The sequence below is a fragment of the Acanthopagrus latus genome, chromosome 24 (assembly GCF_904848185.1).
Source record: "Acanthopagrus latus isolate v.2019 chromosome 24, fAcaLat1.1, whole genome shotgun sequence".
Lineage (NCBI taxonomy): Eukaryota > Metazoa > Chordata > Actinopteri > Spariformes > Sparidae > Acanthopagrus > Acanthopagrus latus.
Window position 1 is genome coordinate 8,459,916 of NC_051062.1, and position 17,950 is coordinate 8,477,865.

Genomic DNA, 17,950 nt, shown 5'->3' on the forward strand with positions numbered 1-17,950 from the left:
GCGACTGAGCAATGTAAATGTTATTTCTGTTTGCGTGAGTGTGTGCGCGCATGTGTGTGTTTGTCTTTGACCCTCCGCTGAGGCAGGATGTGCAGGCTGCAGACAGGCTGAAATTTGCATCAGCGGCAGCGCCAGAGATCTGTTTGATCTGTCCACTTATAACACGTCAGGTGGCCTTCCTGCAGAGAACCTGGGCCGCTATCTCATTTCTCAGGAAGAGAGACCTACACACTGATAGGGAAAGAGTGAGCAGGCACAGTGAGGCTGAAGGGAGAAACGGGGGATAGTTAGAAAAAAGAAAACAAACGAGTGGAGTCGGGTGGATTTAATAACAGTGAAGCAGGCAGAGAGTGACAGACGAAGACGTGGAGAGAGAAAAGAGTGACTGAGGCAGACAGTGTGTGAAAAGACGTAAGTTATAATGGGAAATGGAGGGGAAAGAGTAGGAAATGGAAAAATAAATTGTATTAACAGATTTATTTTATTTCAGAATGAATTCATTCTGTTGTGCCTCATCACACACTTATGTACATCTTTGAGAGTAATGGGGAAAAAAAAGAAATGAGCGCCGCTCCGGCTCTTACAGCCAGCAGTAGCAGATGATATTGTCAGTTTTACATTAGGATGCAGATTTGAAGCACAAATAGACAAATAGAGGTGGAGGTTAATACAGAGAATTAACACACATACCCACATACTGCACTGTATACCCCACTCCAACTCTGTCCCACTTCACACACACCTACACATGACATAAACACACCCACACACACACAAAATGCATAGTCCCCTCTTATGCCGGTACAGTTGACCTCTCTTCCTCTTGCTTTCAAATTCAAATGCATTTAGCTGTTGTTGCAAGTATCTGACATAATGTTACACACATGCATGAACAAAACAATGATTAACTTTAATAGATGGAATGGAAATTATGATGGATGTATCTATAGATGTCTCGTGCTTGACAAGCTTATTAGCTGCATTTCGAGGTTTTCAGCCAAAGTTTGTGATACAAGATGTTGTTGGTTTTAGGGTTAAAAGGATTTCCACAAAACCTGGATCGAGGACAGGTCTCAGCCCAGAATAGACCCCTTTAACTTTTGGTGCAGATCTTGGATTGTTTTCTAATTATCTCTTACTTTTTCGCTAGTTTCTCAGTGAATAAAGTATTGATCTTTATGGACAAAATCAGGTGTATTTAGGTGGCTGGTATCCATGAGCAAGTACAAGTTGATGGAGTTATGGTAGAAGCAGTTATAGGCTCTACTGAGTGCCATTCCCATTAATATGTCATCATTCAGACATAAGGCAATTCAGATTGCTTTACAGGGGCATAGACATACATTAGAAATAGAAATAAATATATTAAGAAAAGTAAAAGTCGCATGTCAAAGATTTAAAAATGCAAACGCAAGCAAATGAATAATAATGCTCCAGTAAAAGCCACAGTAACCAGTAATGCTTAAGCCCTGATTTTGAATTAGTTCACAGTTTTAACAGACCAAAGGTATTCAGGAAGCTTGTTCCACAGGTGAGGAGTATAACGCTGAGTAAACCTGTCCCAGATGACCTGCCGTGTCCACATCCTTCATAACATGTAAATGAGAAATGTATTTAGGCCTGAGGTAATTTAAATTTGTTGATATGTATCTATTCTGGAACCAACTCTCTCTCCACACACATAACCATCGAGCCTCCTCTTTCTTATATTGCCTAAACAACCATTATGCTTTCTAGAACATAATACTTAGCTCCTTTGAATTATATATGCCTATGGTTTCCAACCGGCTTATTTTTAGAGTGCATGCACTCACACACACACACACATGCACACACATATGCACACAGATTGCTTTACAAAGCTGGGGTTACATGCCTTCATGATGCATGCAGAGGTTAAACAAAGGCACTCTAAGGGATGAATTATGTGCAGAAGAAATTTGTTTTTCGCATGATAGCCACTCATTGCAACCTCAATCATCAGTTTAACCTCTTCAGCTGAAGCTTGTTTCTGTGTCTGCTTGTGTTGCTGCAGAGGAAATGAGTCCATGATGATGCACAATAAGCTCTATCTTAACTTGTTTAGTCTGGTATTGAGTAGCTAAGCCTTAACTTTTGCAAGGTGTAAAATGTGCCAATGTCTCTCAAGCTGACAGATGTCTTCATTTGAGAAACATCTTGAAGTTTCTTCATGCTGGACAAAAAAGAAAAACTAATCTCCAACTTGGCACAGGAAGTTTAGCTTTTCTTCAGAGCGCTCACTTGTTTCCATGGAGACACGCATCCGTCGTTTTTAGTTTGCAAAACAAAATGAATTGTCAGGGTTTTAAATAATAGCACGCCCATCACTGTCGTTGCTGCTCCTTGTGCTTACGGAGATAAAACGGACACGTTTGTACTTTAGTGTCAGTATGTAAAGGCTCCTACACTGACATCATTTTATGTCTTACAAGGAGTTGTTTGGGATTAGTCAAGTATACAAGATCATCTGAATTTTCTCCCAAAGCCTTTTTCTGTTCCTCTTAAAACTTCCACTGATAGTCCAGGCCCTCTTGCAGCATACAGTATGTTTTCCCTTCAGCTACAGTGCTGGAAACCACGAAAGCAGAGACACCTCCACTTGGAGCCAGGGCCTCTTTTGCATATCGTCACTGAAGGCAGGAGAGGCGTGATACTGCTTGCCCCCCCCCATCACTCCGTCTGACTGAAATTAATGGCTCCATCCACTCACAGTGACACTGATGTACTGTTAGGGGCAGGTTACTGCTTAGCCCAGCGGAATCATTGCTCCCCAATACATAAATCAAACCCCGGACTGGTAGGGCGCCGGTTTGTTATGTTGCTTCACAATAGGGTTTCTTGGTTTGACGGTGATACAATGAGGGGAAAATGACCGCAGCTAGTATTCTGCTATTATTTTGTTTGCGTAGGTCTGTGTGTGACAGCGGTGTGTGTGCACATGTTCGCAAGTGCATGAATAGAGTCAGCAGCAGCAGCAGCAGTGTGTCTGTGTCTCTGTGTTTCCCCCAGTAAAGAAATGCTGTAGGCCGGGTGCCTGCTGGGCGAGCTATAAATAGCCTCGTGGTGACAGCAGGACTTCGAGCTTAATGTGAGGGAGAGCATCTTCCAGAGATGTCCACGTTTATTATTTAAAACTTAATATACACTTCATTTTCTACACCAGTAACCTTGAGCTTCTCTACAGCTCATCTAGTCAATGCTGGCAACCAAAGATGCTACCTCAACTTATCAATGAAGTCAGGGAAATCTAAAATATCTTGGCGACTATCTTTATCTTATTTTCTGAATCATTATATTTGATTTGGTGCGAAGACAAGACAGATGGTGTAAGTGGTGCACCATCTCAGTTTCTTCTGTGTTCTCTTGTCTGCTGTGATAAATTAGGAACATTTAGAGGCATTAGCGACTGAGCAGGGTTGCATTAAATTTACCTCCCACTATGGAGCCATCGGCAACCCTAATAATTGGAATAAAGTACTGAGAGCAATTTAACTTTTTTCTGTGAGACCAAATTGTGAGGAATAGGGCTGAAACTAATGATTTTAACGATTTCTCAATTAATTGATGAGGTTTTTGGTCTATAATATATCAGAAAATTGTAATCAGTATTTCTTAAACCCCAAGAAAACATCCTCAGTTGTCTTGTTTAATCCACAATTCAAAGATACTCAGTTTACTGTCACAGGGGAGTAAAGACACCAGAAAACCTTCTCATTCATAAACTAGAATCAATTAATTTTGACCTTTTTTCTTGGTTGCTGTATTTGCGTGTGTACGCATCATTATTTGTGTTACACAGTGATGACTTTGCATGTCCTGTCACCAGGGTGGATATAAATTGGATCAGGCATTAATGTTAACTAGAGGTGAACTGATGTTTGCACTGTATTTGACTGTACTGAACTGTAGCAGGACAGACTCGGGGCACGTCTGGATATATGAAATCATTCAGCTCCCAAGGCTTTCCTCTCAGCGGACCTCTTGACCTTTTCCCCCTCATTTCTCCTCCGTTTCCGCACACACGGCTTTATTTGGAATAAGATATTTGAATGTCAAAGAGTGTTAATGGAAAGCTCCAGGGTCAAGCTGCACTGTATCTGAAACGCTGTTATGTTACTTTGAGCCTTTGTTCAGGGGTTTTACCATCTTGTTTGGCACAGAAAATCATTAGATTAAGAATTTTCAATCAGGCCAACTTGCCTTGTAGATTGATGGGGCTCATAATTTCAGGCCTCTATAACTGATTGCAGTGGATCTTGTACCAAGTCCATCACTCACAAAACATAAAAGTTTATTAACCATTTCTAACCCTGATATATGTTCCTGTTGGTCAGGTTCGGACTTCCTGTGCGCCACACATATCATCCCAGTGAAGAACGAGGAGGGCGTGGTGATGATGTTCATCCTTAACTTCGATTACATCCTGGACGAAGGCAGCAGTGACTCACTGGAGAGACTCAACCACACCTCACCATCCAAAGCTGACCAATGTGAGTAAAGTTATAAAATAGGCTGGAGGCAAGGAGGTTAGTGCAAGGTGACATGACGTATGGTGAAAGCTTGTACTCCCTTTTCCTGGCCTTGTTGACAGGAGAAATATATACCGTTTTACCTTTTTTCTTTTATTCTGTTCCTACATGTACTCCATGTACCTGTGGCTATATAGAGCATGGATGACGCTCCTAGTTCTGAAAGATGAAGCCATTGCAGTACCTGCATTCCTGCTAATGGCCAACTAGGGGCGAGTCATCTGGTTTCAAAAAGGAATCCTATTGTATGTGAGCTTATGAGAAAATGATCCTAGTTTTTACTTGAATTAGTACCCTGATAAGCAATTTCCTAATGAGTTTATGGTCTCAAATACTAGTTTCAAGTCAATGACATTAATTTTGTAAATTATGGTCCCATTTAGTGTAAGGGCCTGACAAATGAAACTGACATCAAAGCACGAAAAGACTACAGTCAGTGGCCAAGTAGCTCTTACATTCTATGCCTTTGTAAGAAGAAATACCTTGCCATATCACCAGTTTTTTTTAAACCATTTACACTAACATCTGCACTTCTCATTCAGAATGTCTTACAAAAAAGTTGCAAATTGCATTCATCGCAATAAGTGGGTGAAATCCTGGATACTACACTGAAAGTCTCAAGTGGCTTTTCCTTTCTTCTTCTGTTTCTTCAGAGTGAGTTTTCTCACTGACATGTTGCGCTGCTGATTCTACAAACTCAGTCAGTGAAAAAGCCATCAACAAGGGCCGTCTCGTGCCAGTGGTGCAGGCAACAAGACGCTAACCAACGGCCCTGACATTGGCAGATGGCCAACCTTCATCTGGTGTGTCAGTGCCCTAAAAATGACCACAAAGTAGAGTATGCTTTCAGGCATCGCTACCTTGTGATTGACGCTACCAAGGCTTGTCCTCAGGTTCTTGGTCAGATCCAGTCAGTATCCTCCCAAGCTCCATGCTGTCAGCCACAATGCCAAGTTCAAGGGTTCAAATTGGCCATGCACAAAGCACTTGGTGATTTCATGAAGGGTTTACACTTGTACATGTACAGAAGAAAGACGTCATCACATGGAAAGAGCAAGCAGGAAGAAAACAAGTGATAGTAGTGTAACAGCTAGTTATGACCTTTTACTTGCAACCTTTTCCCACATCCACATCAATTTTTGCCTTTACGCAGTCCCTGCTGTGTCTTAACTACTTGACATGACCCTAATATTAATGCTGCACAACCTGCTAGATGCTATTATGCAAAGCATTTCTCTAGCATCTTTAGCCTTCTTAGCACTGTGCTTATGCAGACATAACTTGTGGCGATCACATTCACTTCTCCTCGCAACAGTGCGGTGCAGGATATCCCTGCTAGACAGCTCCTTTGGCATGTTGACACCAGCGTTTAGCAGACACTGATGTGTTAGCCTGCCATCATCTCAAAGGTCTGGCCCAATTATAGCTCATAGCCTGCCAGGATGGCCTGATGAACTACTGGAGCAGTGCTGCAGAGGACTCAGCTTCCCAGAGCTGTCGGTGTAATGCTGTATAATGCCATTCCCCTGCGGTGCGCTCAAACACGCTCTTGATGCCTCCTCTCTCTTCTCTGTCGCTCTCTTCCTCCACTTTGTGTCTGTGACATATAAAGCAGCAGCATAGAGGACCAGAGGTCACCTCTGGATGACTGTAATTGGATGAGGCCCTTAACAGGCTGCGGTGCCTCATGGGGGTGGGATGGGGGTGGGATGGGGGTGGGGTGGGGAACAGAGTGGGAACGCGTGTGTTGAGTGTAAAAGCTACTCTTGTGTGTGTTTGTGTACAGACTCTCGCGAAACCATGCGTGAACGTATAAGCTTTTCAATTTGTGAGTGTTTGCGTGTACGTGTCGCTGATAAGGCCTACTCCTTTCACTCTTCTATGGGAGGTTGCCCAACCAAACACAAGGGCAATCCCTGATGGAGCAGGTCTCTGTGAATTACAGCCTATTCATGCTTATCTGAATATCTAAGTGGGCGTTCCTGCAAATCTGGTGCTTGACGGTCAGATTTGTTTACAAGGGCGAGTCTCAGTACTGGACACCATCTCTTTCTCTCTCTCCCCCTCTTTCTCTCTCTCTGCCTACATGCAGCCGCTGCCGTCGCAGGGATTACCAGAGAGAGTTGGAAGTTCTTGGCTTCGTTTCATCACAGCTAACTCTACTGCACTTTTACTAGCAGATAGACAGAGGTCACACATTATGAATAACTCTGCATGATTTAAGAGAACAAACTGCTACAGATGTAAATTTAACTTGGATGAAACCCATCATGTTGCTATTCTGAGGAGCAGCTCTGCAGTATGTGTAGAAGAAGCTGCCTTCAGATGGTGCGAGGTGATGATCCATGTGTTGCATTATGTAGACTGCCTCTTGGGAATGAGCAGCCGGGCATTAGGTGATGCCTATCGATTGCCTCCGCTGCCCTGCGATGATTTCATACATTCTGCAGCTGTCTTGGATTTCCCCATTTTGGTTTGATGCGGCGGAGAAGAGCGACTTCCACACAAAAAAGTCAAGTGGCATTTAAACGTGCTATGTGAAGAAATGTATTAAAGCAACATTATGCAATAATAATTTCTCACAGTTTCGGATTGGGATTCACCTCACACAATTGTAGTAAATATGGATTGAACACTAGCAAGTCAACTGTGTAAGTCCTCGCTTATACAGACAAACATCAAGCAAGTGCAACGACAAAACACAACACATAGCAAGCCAACTTTATTACTCAGTAGTCCAAAAGCAAGAAGTGTAGGTTGGTGTCTGCCATGTAGCCTTTTATATTTTGTCAAAGTTTTGACCTTGCTAACGCCAAAAAGCCAGTCAAGATTTACTCCCATCTGGCCTCTTTCTCAGTCACTCTCTCTTTTTCTCTTCTTAGTGTCCTCCATCAGTTGGTCTCGCCTGTATCGTGATTTCCGTAGAGGCTCAACATTCCTTGTCACTGGCCTGAAAACCTCCACATCACAGTGGTTCAAAGCTCAGTGCCAGCTGTGGAACCACCTCCCAACTGCTGTGGGCATAGTCTGCTAGCTGCTCGCCTATCGGAGCTAGCTAACTGCAGCTACAATCAGCAGCAGTGAGTGGTTACTTTGTAACAACTAAAGCTGTCCACCAGGAAATTCTGTTCATCACAAAACGTTGAAGCAGATCAGCAGGAGGAAAAACAAGAAAACATTTTCTATAAATATGACCTGTTTTCACCGTCATAGTTGGTGGTGTGTGACATGGTACATAAAGAGTGCAAGGAAGGGCATGTAGCGCCATTCTCCCTATTACAAGTTAGTGTAGCATCAAAATGATTTTGTAGCTGTTATTTTCAAGTTAAAATAGTGACATAATGTGTAGTGAAAAAAATCCTGTTTTGATGGATCTGTACTCTTTCAGCCTCTTATCCAATACAAGTACTCGACAACCCCTAAGCTGGAGCCAACAATGGCTACACCAAGCTCAGCACGACCTACTGTCATTCAGGGGAAGAAAATAAACTGCTTTGATTTTCCCCTGCAGCACTGATACAGCAGGACACTGAAAATGTCCAGTGAAAGCCTCATAAAAGTGTGTACTAAGTGTGTTCATAAGAGGAGAGGGTGAATGCTACAGGCACCAGGAGCTAAAAGCCAACAATGGTGTGTTTCCACGAGGAGACACATGAACGCTGCAGGTGCAGGGTACCAAATCTATGCAAATGAGTGGTCGGCCAAAGTATCTGCATGACTGACAGCGACAGCCACCTGCACAAGACCAACTGTAGCTGAAATTCCTCCATTTTGATTCCTTTCCCTCCTCCATGTTTATTATATAATTAAGAAAAATGCCAAAATCAAAATGTACCTCTGTTAACTGAGGCTCATTGCAGTAATAATTTAGTTTTCTCTCTATATAAATGAGTTGGGGGCAAAGTGGGGACACAGCAGAATTATCCATGTTATTCTCTAGAGCTGGTGAGTAATAGGAGAACTGGGAGCCCAGGTAAACACTCCTTAAGGTAAAAGAACACTGCATGCAAATCAGGTTTTTTTTATTTTCATTCAACGTCAGCAAAACCACAAGAGCAGCAGGGAAAAACAAAAGGACACAAAGCCGTTTTTGTCCCGGCTTTTTACCAGAGGATCAGGCTCTATTGTTCTCTCTCTACTTCTCCCCTGACATCTGAATCATGTTCACATTACAGAAAGACATTTCACTCCCCAACATGGGGATCTGAGGGCCCAATTAATATTCAATGCAAATATTACTACCCGGTATCATAGCAACAAGGGCCACTGTACGTCCATTGGTTGTGTGAAGCCGCTGGTGAGTTTTTGCAGGCTAAGAATGAGAGGGTTTGAGAGGGAGTTAGAGCGAGCACACACTGTACAATACACACACACACACACACACACACACACACACACACACACACACAGAGCACACTAACAGCATATTCCTGCAAGGTTTAGCCTTTTCAATATCACCATTAAATATAGCTCAATACAACGTTCTCAGCACACACAGTCGATGCATGACTGACTTATGAGCTAATTAAAAGATTTGTGGTATACATGTTTATCCTCCAGGCACAGTAATTAGAAACAGAGCTGTGAGCATGTGAAAGCTCATGAGCTACCATTCATTATTTTGTTAAGGTGTCATTTTATCAGTGTTTAAATCAAGCTAACGGAAATGTGAGGCGCTCAGGCTGTAAGACTGAATGATGTTGTAATATCGCAGTGGTGTGATTGCAAAAGGTAGTGATTTTTCTTTGGAGGGAAGAACCCCAATAAACAGAGTTTCGCTGTATTGTGCGCACTCTTTGGCATATAAATTGGATTTGCTGGTTTGGGAGCAGCTGAAAACTGAAGATCAGAAGGTATCAGCAGTTTTATCTGCCTCGTAGCACCAACCTCAGATGAAACAAACTTTTGTGATTCTTTTACAGAAAAACAAGAGACATCGTTTCACTGTGATTATGATGAATTACCTCGTGTAGTCATACTGGCTCCAGATCCAGCTCTGACTCAACAATTTAATGCAAATCATTATTTCCAGTGTCACCAGCATCCAGTTCCACACTTAATTCTTAACTTAATACAAGAATTATACTCTACTGAGGCCCTAGGATCCAAAATTGATTTTAAAAAAACATTATTTAAATTTTTACTGTAGCTGCTAAAATAAAAGCGTTAGTGCCCACCTTGTCTGGAGTGGGTGCAGGAGCTCGACCGCATGCATTGTTGTATATTTATGTGCAAATGAATGGATAACAAAAGACAACTACAGCACCAACTCAGAAAAACATATAAAAAAAAATCAAATTTGAAGTTCAGGAGAATGCTCGACTCTGTTTTGCCATGAAGCTCCGGTAATGTTTTGTGGACTTTGAAACTTCACCCAACTTTCTGTCCATACAGAGGTGAGTAGATTTTGACTGAATATTAAGTTTTGAGTGAACTTGACCTTTTAATTGAAACACACCACACCTGACCTGAGCAGATGCTGGGCATTGTGTCTAAAAGTAGTTCTTCCCTCTCCGTCTCATGCCAGTAAAAGGAAAACAAATCAGCATGCTGCTCCCTGCTGAGCCTCAAACATTAATTCTATTTTCTATTTTGCCTCCTGTTGTGTCTCTGAATACATCCATAGCTGCTAAACGGGGTGTGTCAAATACAATGTGCTGTACTTTGCTCTAGGGCAGTCAGATTTGTCCGAAAATGGCATTAAATTATTCCCTCTTAAAAAAAAAAAATGAAAAACCCACAAAAAGGTATCACATCTATTTTAGCTCGTGTTTACCAAACCAAAACAACGAGAGAGAAAAATATGTAGGTTTATATTTTTTAATAGAGCTACATACCTACTCATTGCATAAAGTAGTGAGGCAAATATTGTACTTTTTCTCAACTACATTTATTTGGTAAATGTAGTTATTAGTTACTTGCCTGCTCTCTCTACTCTCTCTGTGGCTGAGTTGGGTTGTGAACTCTCCATCATTACCACACGGTTGCTGTTAAACTACTTGCTCATTTACTTGTTGCCCAGCAATTATAAAAAGAGAACGTAATGATCTGTCATGATTTGTTTTTTTTTTATATTTTATTTTATTCAGGTTTGCTTGTCCTTTTTACTTTAAATGTTTTTAGGATTGACTTTAGTATATTGCATGACAGTGACTCTTGTTTCCAGGGACTGAGATAGCGCCCTGATCTGTATGTATGGCATATGTTCAATCGACTAAATGATTCACAGCATGCAGGCCACAGTTTGTGGTCCATATGGGGAATCTAGCAAGCGTGACTGTCTCTCTCATGACATGTTTGCAGATATTGTTAGATGCAACTAAGTGTGTCTTTTTGTGAATGGTGTGTGAGTGGGTGTGTGCTACGTGTACGTAACATAGCGTACATGTACTCATTTTCACAAACTTCACACTTTTCTTCACCTTTTCCTGCACATCGCTCCCTCAGAAGTACCTGCTGTTATGACAGCAGAGCCCTAAATATCACTCCTTCATCTCCACAGGAGCTATCACTCACTCATTAAAATCCTGCACATAATTCTTGAAAGGACCGACTCCTCACGCACTACTGCCATTACAATATTTCAGTAAATGTCCTCCTCCATGAATAATTGAAGGAAATTGAAGATTGAACTAGTGCCCAAGGCGGAGCGGGCATTTGTTTTGATCTGCCAGGGTCTTTTTAAGATAGCTGCATTGGCAGGCTTTTCAGTGCTATTGGCAAAGAAGTGTGAGATATCAGCGGGGATGTTGAAGGCTGCAAGCAAGTTCTGCTACAAACACACCATCAAAACACAACACAAGGTCATTGGGGGTTATGTCGATCCCACTGGCTCATTAAAAAGCACCGTGCATTCTGTTTTTATGCTGTTTTTGGTCTCAAAGCAGCCAAGTAACTTGCTGTGTAGACTCCTCATGATAATTGTGCAACTTAGCTCTCACAGCCTCAGACTTGATGGTGATACATGAAATAAATCGCTCCAAGGCACTTCGTGCTCTGTTGCTGGTCACTATAAACTGATGTCAGATGAATAATGTGGCAGTAATGAGCTCTATTCTTTGTCTCTTTCTTCTTCTCTGTCAGGGAAAGGGAGATTCTTTCGCTTCCGTTTCCCAGCCTTACCTCTCCTGGGCATCAGTAAGCAGTCCCTGCCCCAGGAAGACCCCGACGCCGTCATGGTAGACTCCCCTCGCCACAGTGACGGCTCGGTGGCCACACGCGACTACCAACTTCCCACCACCCGCGAGAGCTGCAGTCCCTCGTACGCCAACGACACCCGTGCCCTCATCGGCCCTAGCCATTGCTCCACCCCCGTGTCCGGGCCTTTAGACCACTCGTCGCCTAAGGGCCCCTGGGACCGGGTATACCCGGACCAGGCTGTGGCCCAGACGCAGCACCAGAGCCAGGAGAACACACTCGTCGCAGCTCCTTCAATCCCGGGCCTCACTCCAACCGCCTCCAGAGAGAGTGTGTGCAGTATTCGCAGAGCCTCCTCCGTACATGACATGGAAGGCTATGGGGCCAACTCCAAGATGGTGTTCAGGGACAGACATGCCAGTGAAGGTAGGAATCTCTTACCAGCCCTTCATGTGTGCAGTAAAGCAGCTTTCACTGCATATCAAACACAGTTTATTTATATATTTATTTATTTAGTCTTTTAGACTAACAAGTTGTTCTAAATGTAGTTTTTTCATTCAAGATCAACTTCACTTAACATTTTGTAAAGTCACTTTGAATTTGATACTTAAGGACTATTTTTACATGAATCTGTCAAAAGGGGAAAGTTTCTCGGTGCTCTTGTCCAATCTCTTTAAAACATAAAAGTCTGAAATCACTTTCTAACATCACAACTGGTTTGAAAGCCAATTGTTGCATTTATACATGTATTTTTTAAAGCATTACTGGAAGGGGAGATCTCTTGGTGTGTGTGTGTGTGTGTGTGTGTGTGTGTGTGTGTGTGTGTGTGTGTGTGGTTGATGGCTACTGCTCAACATAAGCACTATGTGCCAAGTCGTGTCAGTAATAACAAAGAGTCAGAAGTGGTCATTACCCAAATGTTATATTTCACATTAAGGGACCAAGAAGGAATTTATTATTCGTGACGACAGTAATTTGGCTTTATTAATTACCAAACTCCCTGTGGTCCCAAAATAGGAAATGCAAGATGCTAGTCTCTTAATCAGCATTATAGTGAGTCACCATCTGTACCGGGTGCTATTGATCTTCCCTTGAGTCTAAATCACTCATTAGCCTTTTGGCCCTCATTTGGATGAGGGTAGAAGTGCCCCAGACTGGCCCCGTTTCCTCCAGGCCAATCAGTCTACCCCGTCCCCTTATCTACAATCGTCATTCAAATAGCTCCCAGTGGCTGACACAGTAATACGTCTACTTCACGATAATGAATTGTTCACGGGCGCACTAGCAGGGGTTTAATGCCAGCTGCCATTTGTCATGATAGAAAACCAGAAATTCTTTTCTCTCTCTTCCTTCTCCTCGCTGTGTCGCCACCATCACAGACAATGGTCGCAATATTAAAGGTAATGAACAGCAGCATCTTGAGCTGCTGAATTGCATGTAGCATGGATGCTACATGTGTGCTGCACAAAGCCTGCTTGTTGCATGCGTTTTTTCCACATGACTGGGGTTGATGTTGAATGCAAATGCCTTGGCGGAGTGACTGACAGTGTGTTTGTAAGTTCTTGCACCAGAGCCTCGAAACAATGGCTCTAAATGCCTCAGTCTCAGTGCACATAACCCGCTGATCCCCAGATAGTCGCCCAGGGGAAGCCTCTGATAAAAAAAAAAAAAAAAACACACTGACCTCTGCACGCGCCTGCATGAAGCAACATATTACTTTTCCTGCGTTTGCTCATTGAAGAAAATCAATGAAGCTTTAAAAGATGATACCTCCCACTGTCTGTAACCTCTCTTTTCTTCTGTGCAACCTCTGGTTTACTCTGCCATGTCTTAGTGAATGAACAGAAACCTGACTGTGTTTCCATTTGAATTTAATATGCTGGCCCTTTTGTAAGCTGCAATGGAAGCGTAGCAGTGCATATGCTGCATGCAACATTATCTCACTCACACAGGCAATGACTTGATGCATAAATTAAAGTATAACTGACCAATGTTGATGTTTTGCAATATTAATAAGAAAGGTTTACATGCAGCACTGCCATAATGTTATATTTTAAGTACTGTTTGTACCCTACAACCCACCCATCCTTCCATATTTTCCCTTTTACCTCCTATTTCTTCTCTCTCCTGGTTTGCTAGTATCTCGCTCCTGGATGGCTGGGGGTATGGCTTCAGCTTTTCCCTTTTTAATTTCTTTCTTCATGACTGCAGTGATGTAACCTTACTGTGGCATGTATTGAAGCTGTGCATGCAATCTCTCATCCTCAGCTGTCTGTTTCTCTGTCCTTGACTCTCAATCACTGTACTGTACTTTGTGAAAAGGGGGAGAAACAAAAAACACCAACAGTGCCACCAGTGCAACTCAGCAATTCTCTCTTTTTCACTTTTTACCACTCTCATTGGAACACGTGTCGGTGTGCGTCACAGTGCTGTCACATAATGTTGCGGTGCCAAATACTCTCATGAGAAAACAGGGAATTAATTTTGTGGAGTTTTTACCATGCTGTGAAATTGTAGAGGACACTGTGTGCTAAGATGAGGGAACATTTTGTTAATTCACCGCACTGTCTGATTCATCAGACAGATAGATGGTTCGAGTAATGCCTTGTTTCCACATGATTGTGCGCAGACATGCAACTCAGCCAGCAGTCCTTTCATTTATATGGAAGGCTACATAATCTCCGGTGTGTTTGCAAAACTCCTCCTTTAATTTTCGTACTTCAGCCTTGTATACGCCTTGCATGTATTTTAAAAAGCACATCTTTCATGTTGAGTGTGCAACAGGAAGTTAGCATTAAAACAATGTAGCTAACTGAAGTGATGAATGCAATACAACTCTATTTATACATGTCTTCTCAGTAAAAAGCTGTGTAACATACAGAATGCATGTTCCTTAAATGAGATCAGATAGCCGATCAACATTAAAGGCTAGTCCACCTAAAGAAGTTAGAGGCTAACCCCCTTGACTTTAATCAGCAGATGGAAAGCCAGACATGCCAGAAGAGTTGGCCGACGTCACATAACGTTGCTTTAATTGTCCACCTTAATGCCTTCTGGCTTGCCTTGCCTTTCTGTTTTTCTCTCTTCTAACAACGGTGTCTGCAGCTTCTTTCATCAGCTTTATAAAGTCACCTAAAAAAACCACACACCCAGGTTTTGTTGCGTTGAACACTAGAGGTGTACGTCCGTATTTACAGAGACAAAACAAAACTGTGTGGAAACGAGGCGTAACTGTGTGAAGTTGCATTCTTTGTGCATTGAATCATTCTTTTCTTTCACCAACAGTGTTCTTCATTAGTTTTTAATGAGAAACCTTGAAAAGCCTCCTCACCCTAGACGGGTCAATCAGAGGCTGTAGAGTTTCTATTTCAGTATCTGTTGTATTGTGTTGTGGTTGAACTCACTCCAAAAGTACGAGCCGCTCCATGCTCACTACTCATGTCACAACAATCACAAAATGAACAGTAGACTGTTCTCTGATGTCCACAATTCACATCAGCAATAACCCAACCACAATGACGATGTGGCGATTTTTAATGACATCGTCCCTCTGTCGTCGTGTCTCTCTCAGGGCCGCTCAGTCAGATCAAATCCAGCCTGCTCGGCTCCACCTCTGACTCGAACCTCAACAAGTACAGCACCATCAACAAGATCCCCCTCATCACACTCAACTTCTCCGAGGCCAACAATGAGAAGAAGTGCCCCTCCCCTCCGTCATCTGAGAAAACCATCATCGCTCCAAAGGTCAAGGACCGCACGCACAATGTCACCGACAAAGTCACGCAGGTAAGATGCTAATTCAGCCAGGCTCTCCACAAAAAAGGAGTGAAAAGTTTCTGAGAAAATAAGAAAATAAGACTTCGAGAGATTTCAGAAAATTAGTCTTTGCATGTAAACAAACTGTTTTTGGAGTTTGACTTTTAAATGACTTTATAATCGTTCCAAGGATATTATTATTATATCGCTGCTGTTTTTCTACCACAGTTGCTTGTTAATTAATCGATCGTCATGCTGCTGCTAGTCTTCTCCCCCTGTGTGGGTCTGGACTGCATTTTGGATCAGGACTAATTTTCCTCAGATCTCTTCAGGTTGTGTCTCGCTGTGTTTGGGCTTCATATCAAGTTACTTTATTTAAAAGATACATTCATGCTGGTGGGGCAAGGGTAGATATTTCTTATTTCCATGGGGCTTTATCAAAGGGCATAGAGCAAAATGCCTCTGGACGCAATTGGGTAGACCTACAACCAATCGCAGCAAAGAAAGAATGAGGGAGCACTGAGTGACACATGCAAGTTGCGGCAGTTTTTGGACGAAAGACAGTGTACAAGCAGTGTATTACAGCTAGACAGTATAGTAAAGTGTGTTTTAGGTACATTTTTTGAGGTTGAAAATGGGCAACACAGTAGCTGAGTTGGATTTTTGTGAGTCTGGTGGTGCGCTGCTGGGCCGACCTGCTGGCTGAATGGTATTAGTCCTACGTCCAATCAGGGCAGTGAAACAAGTGACGTGACCTTTCAAACCTGGACCAGTAATGCTTCCTTGTCAGTCCTCGTAACAGACCTGCCCTATATTAATGTAGTATGATATAACTGGTTGTGATTCACCAGACACAGACCAGATCAGATGGAAATCTGCCTAAAATAGAGTGGGAAAGGATGGATCTGCCATCTGCAAATAAGCTCAGCAGATTTTTCTGCGTCTGAATATTCATCTGTATACCTCTAGTACAGCCAGTCGGTCTTGATTAAATGTCCATAAAACACACAATTTTCCCCAGTTTGAATTTCTCTTTTTTTCTCTTCTCCAAAAAGCAATGTTTTGAGGTTGTTATTCTTGACAGCGTTGTATAGAATCCATCGTCCCTCCATCTGTTAGGAAGTCATGATTATTATGGGTGCTTTGCTCAGACTAAAAATAAAAAGTAATTAAGAACTATGGTGGGCATGTATATTTTGCATTTATTAATAATTCATAACACCAATTAGTTGCTGACTATCCGAGGTTGTGCAGACTGGAGAGGAGAGACATTGGAAGTCGATGTTCATCATATTATCGTTTACTATCATCACAAATCACGCTTGCACAGATTGAGCAGCTGATGAAGTCAGCAGATTGCATCCACACCCCCTGCCCGTCCTCCCCCCGCCTGCCCTCTGTGAGCCTCACGATGATTAATTGAAACTCAAGGGGTCTGATACGTAAAACGGCCAAGGTGTCTATCACCTGTGCCAGATAATCAGGGATAGTTTTACTGCTGCCAGACAGTGTCCAGAGCTCAGGCCATATTTCTAAAGTTACAGACAGGGTTAGAGGTCATTGTCACCTTCCCTGCTGTGGCTGAGAGGCAGCACAGAGGAGCCAAGGACTCTTAGTTAATGTATTCTCAGGTTTTTGCCCCTAACCACTGATTAGGTCTCAGTTTTGCATTTTGCCCATTAATGGTGTAACGGATAGAGGGCATGGAAATTGACCCCTGTTCTCACTCAAAGGCAACTTCAGCTGAGGGCCTTCGACTGGAGCCAGAGGCAGAGACAGAGAGGACAGTGCGGCACTCTGACCTCTCCATCCAGCTTTAAAGCTGAAGTTATTAAGCAGCACACAGGGCACTCCTGCTAATGTGGTTCTAATGGACTTCTGCTGGTACCTGATGCACTAGGGCTGCATCTGAAAGTTACTTTAATGATTAATTAGTGAATTGGTTTAGTCTGTAAATTGTCAAAATGTACAAAAAAATGTCCAGTGACATCTTCATATTGCTTCTTAGAACATTCCCAAAGGTGAATCATATCTCAGCCATTATGATTGTCAAAATAACCACAATCTGATGTGTTTTATTCAATTGTGAAGCTCTTCTTATGTGCCAGTGGTCCAATATTCATCTGTGTTACTGTAACATCCTCGCTCTTATTCTTCCCTCTCTGTGATGTTTCATGTGTTGTCACAGTTTTATCTCCTACAAGCTGCTCTTCCTGGAAATTAGCTGTCAGATACATGTTTCTGTGGATACACTGGTAGCTACACCAGTATTTAATCTTCAGCTCATCTCCCCTCTTCCTCCATCTCTGACTGAGCATATGCTTTTCAACACAGACTCTTATTTCTGTTTTGCTTATTGCATGCTGCTAGGCATTAAAATGATCATAATCACAGATAAATAAGCCATGGGGAGATCTCGGCAAATCCCAGTCTACCACAGTTTAAACAGTTCTCTAGACACCTGACTGCGAGGAACACAAAAGCAACAGCAGATGTCTTGAAACCAA

The 17,950-nt window shown here is 42.5% G+C and overlaps 1 protein-coding gene across 3 annotated transcripts in view; it reads left to right on the forward strand.

Annotated features, from left to right (window-relative positions):
* LOC119015438 (potassium voltage-gated channel subfamily H member 7-like) overlaps positions 1 to 17,950 on the forward strand; it is a 74,371-nt gene that overhangs the window by 20,496 nt on the left and 35,925 nt on the right. For 2 of the 3 annotated variants that reach the window (XM_037091406.1, XM_037091405.1), the window contains exons 3-7: positions 4,356 to 4,511; positions 11,634 to 12,113; positions 13,067 to 13,087; positions 13,827 to 13,850; positions 15,259 to 15,473. In XM_037091406.1, coding sequence (XP_036947301.1) covers positions 4,356 to 4,511; positions 11,634 to 12,113; positions 13,067 to 13,087; positions 13,827 to 13,850; positions 15,259 to 15,473 — 896 coding nt within the window. The remainder of the gene's footprint in view (positions 1 to 4,355; positions 4,512 to 11,633; positions 12,114 to 13,066; positions 13,088 to 13,826; positions 13,851 to 15,258; positions 15,474 to 17,950) is intronic. The other variant, XM_037091407.1, reaches the window with a different exon arrangement.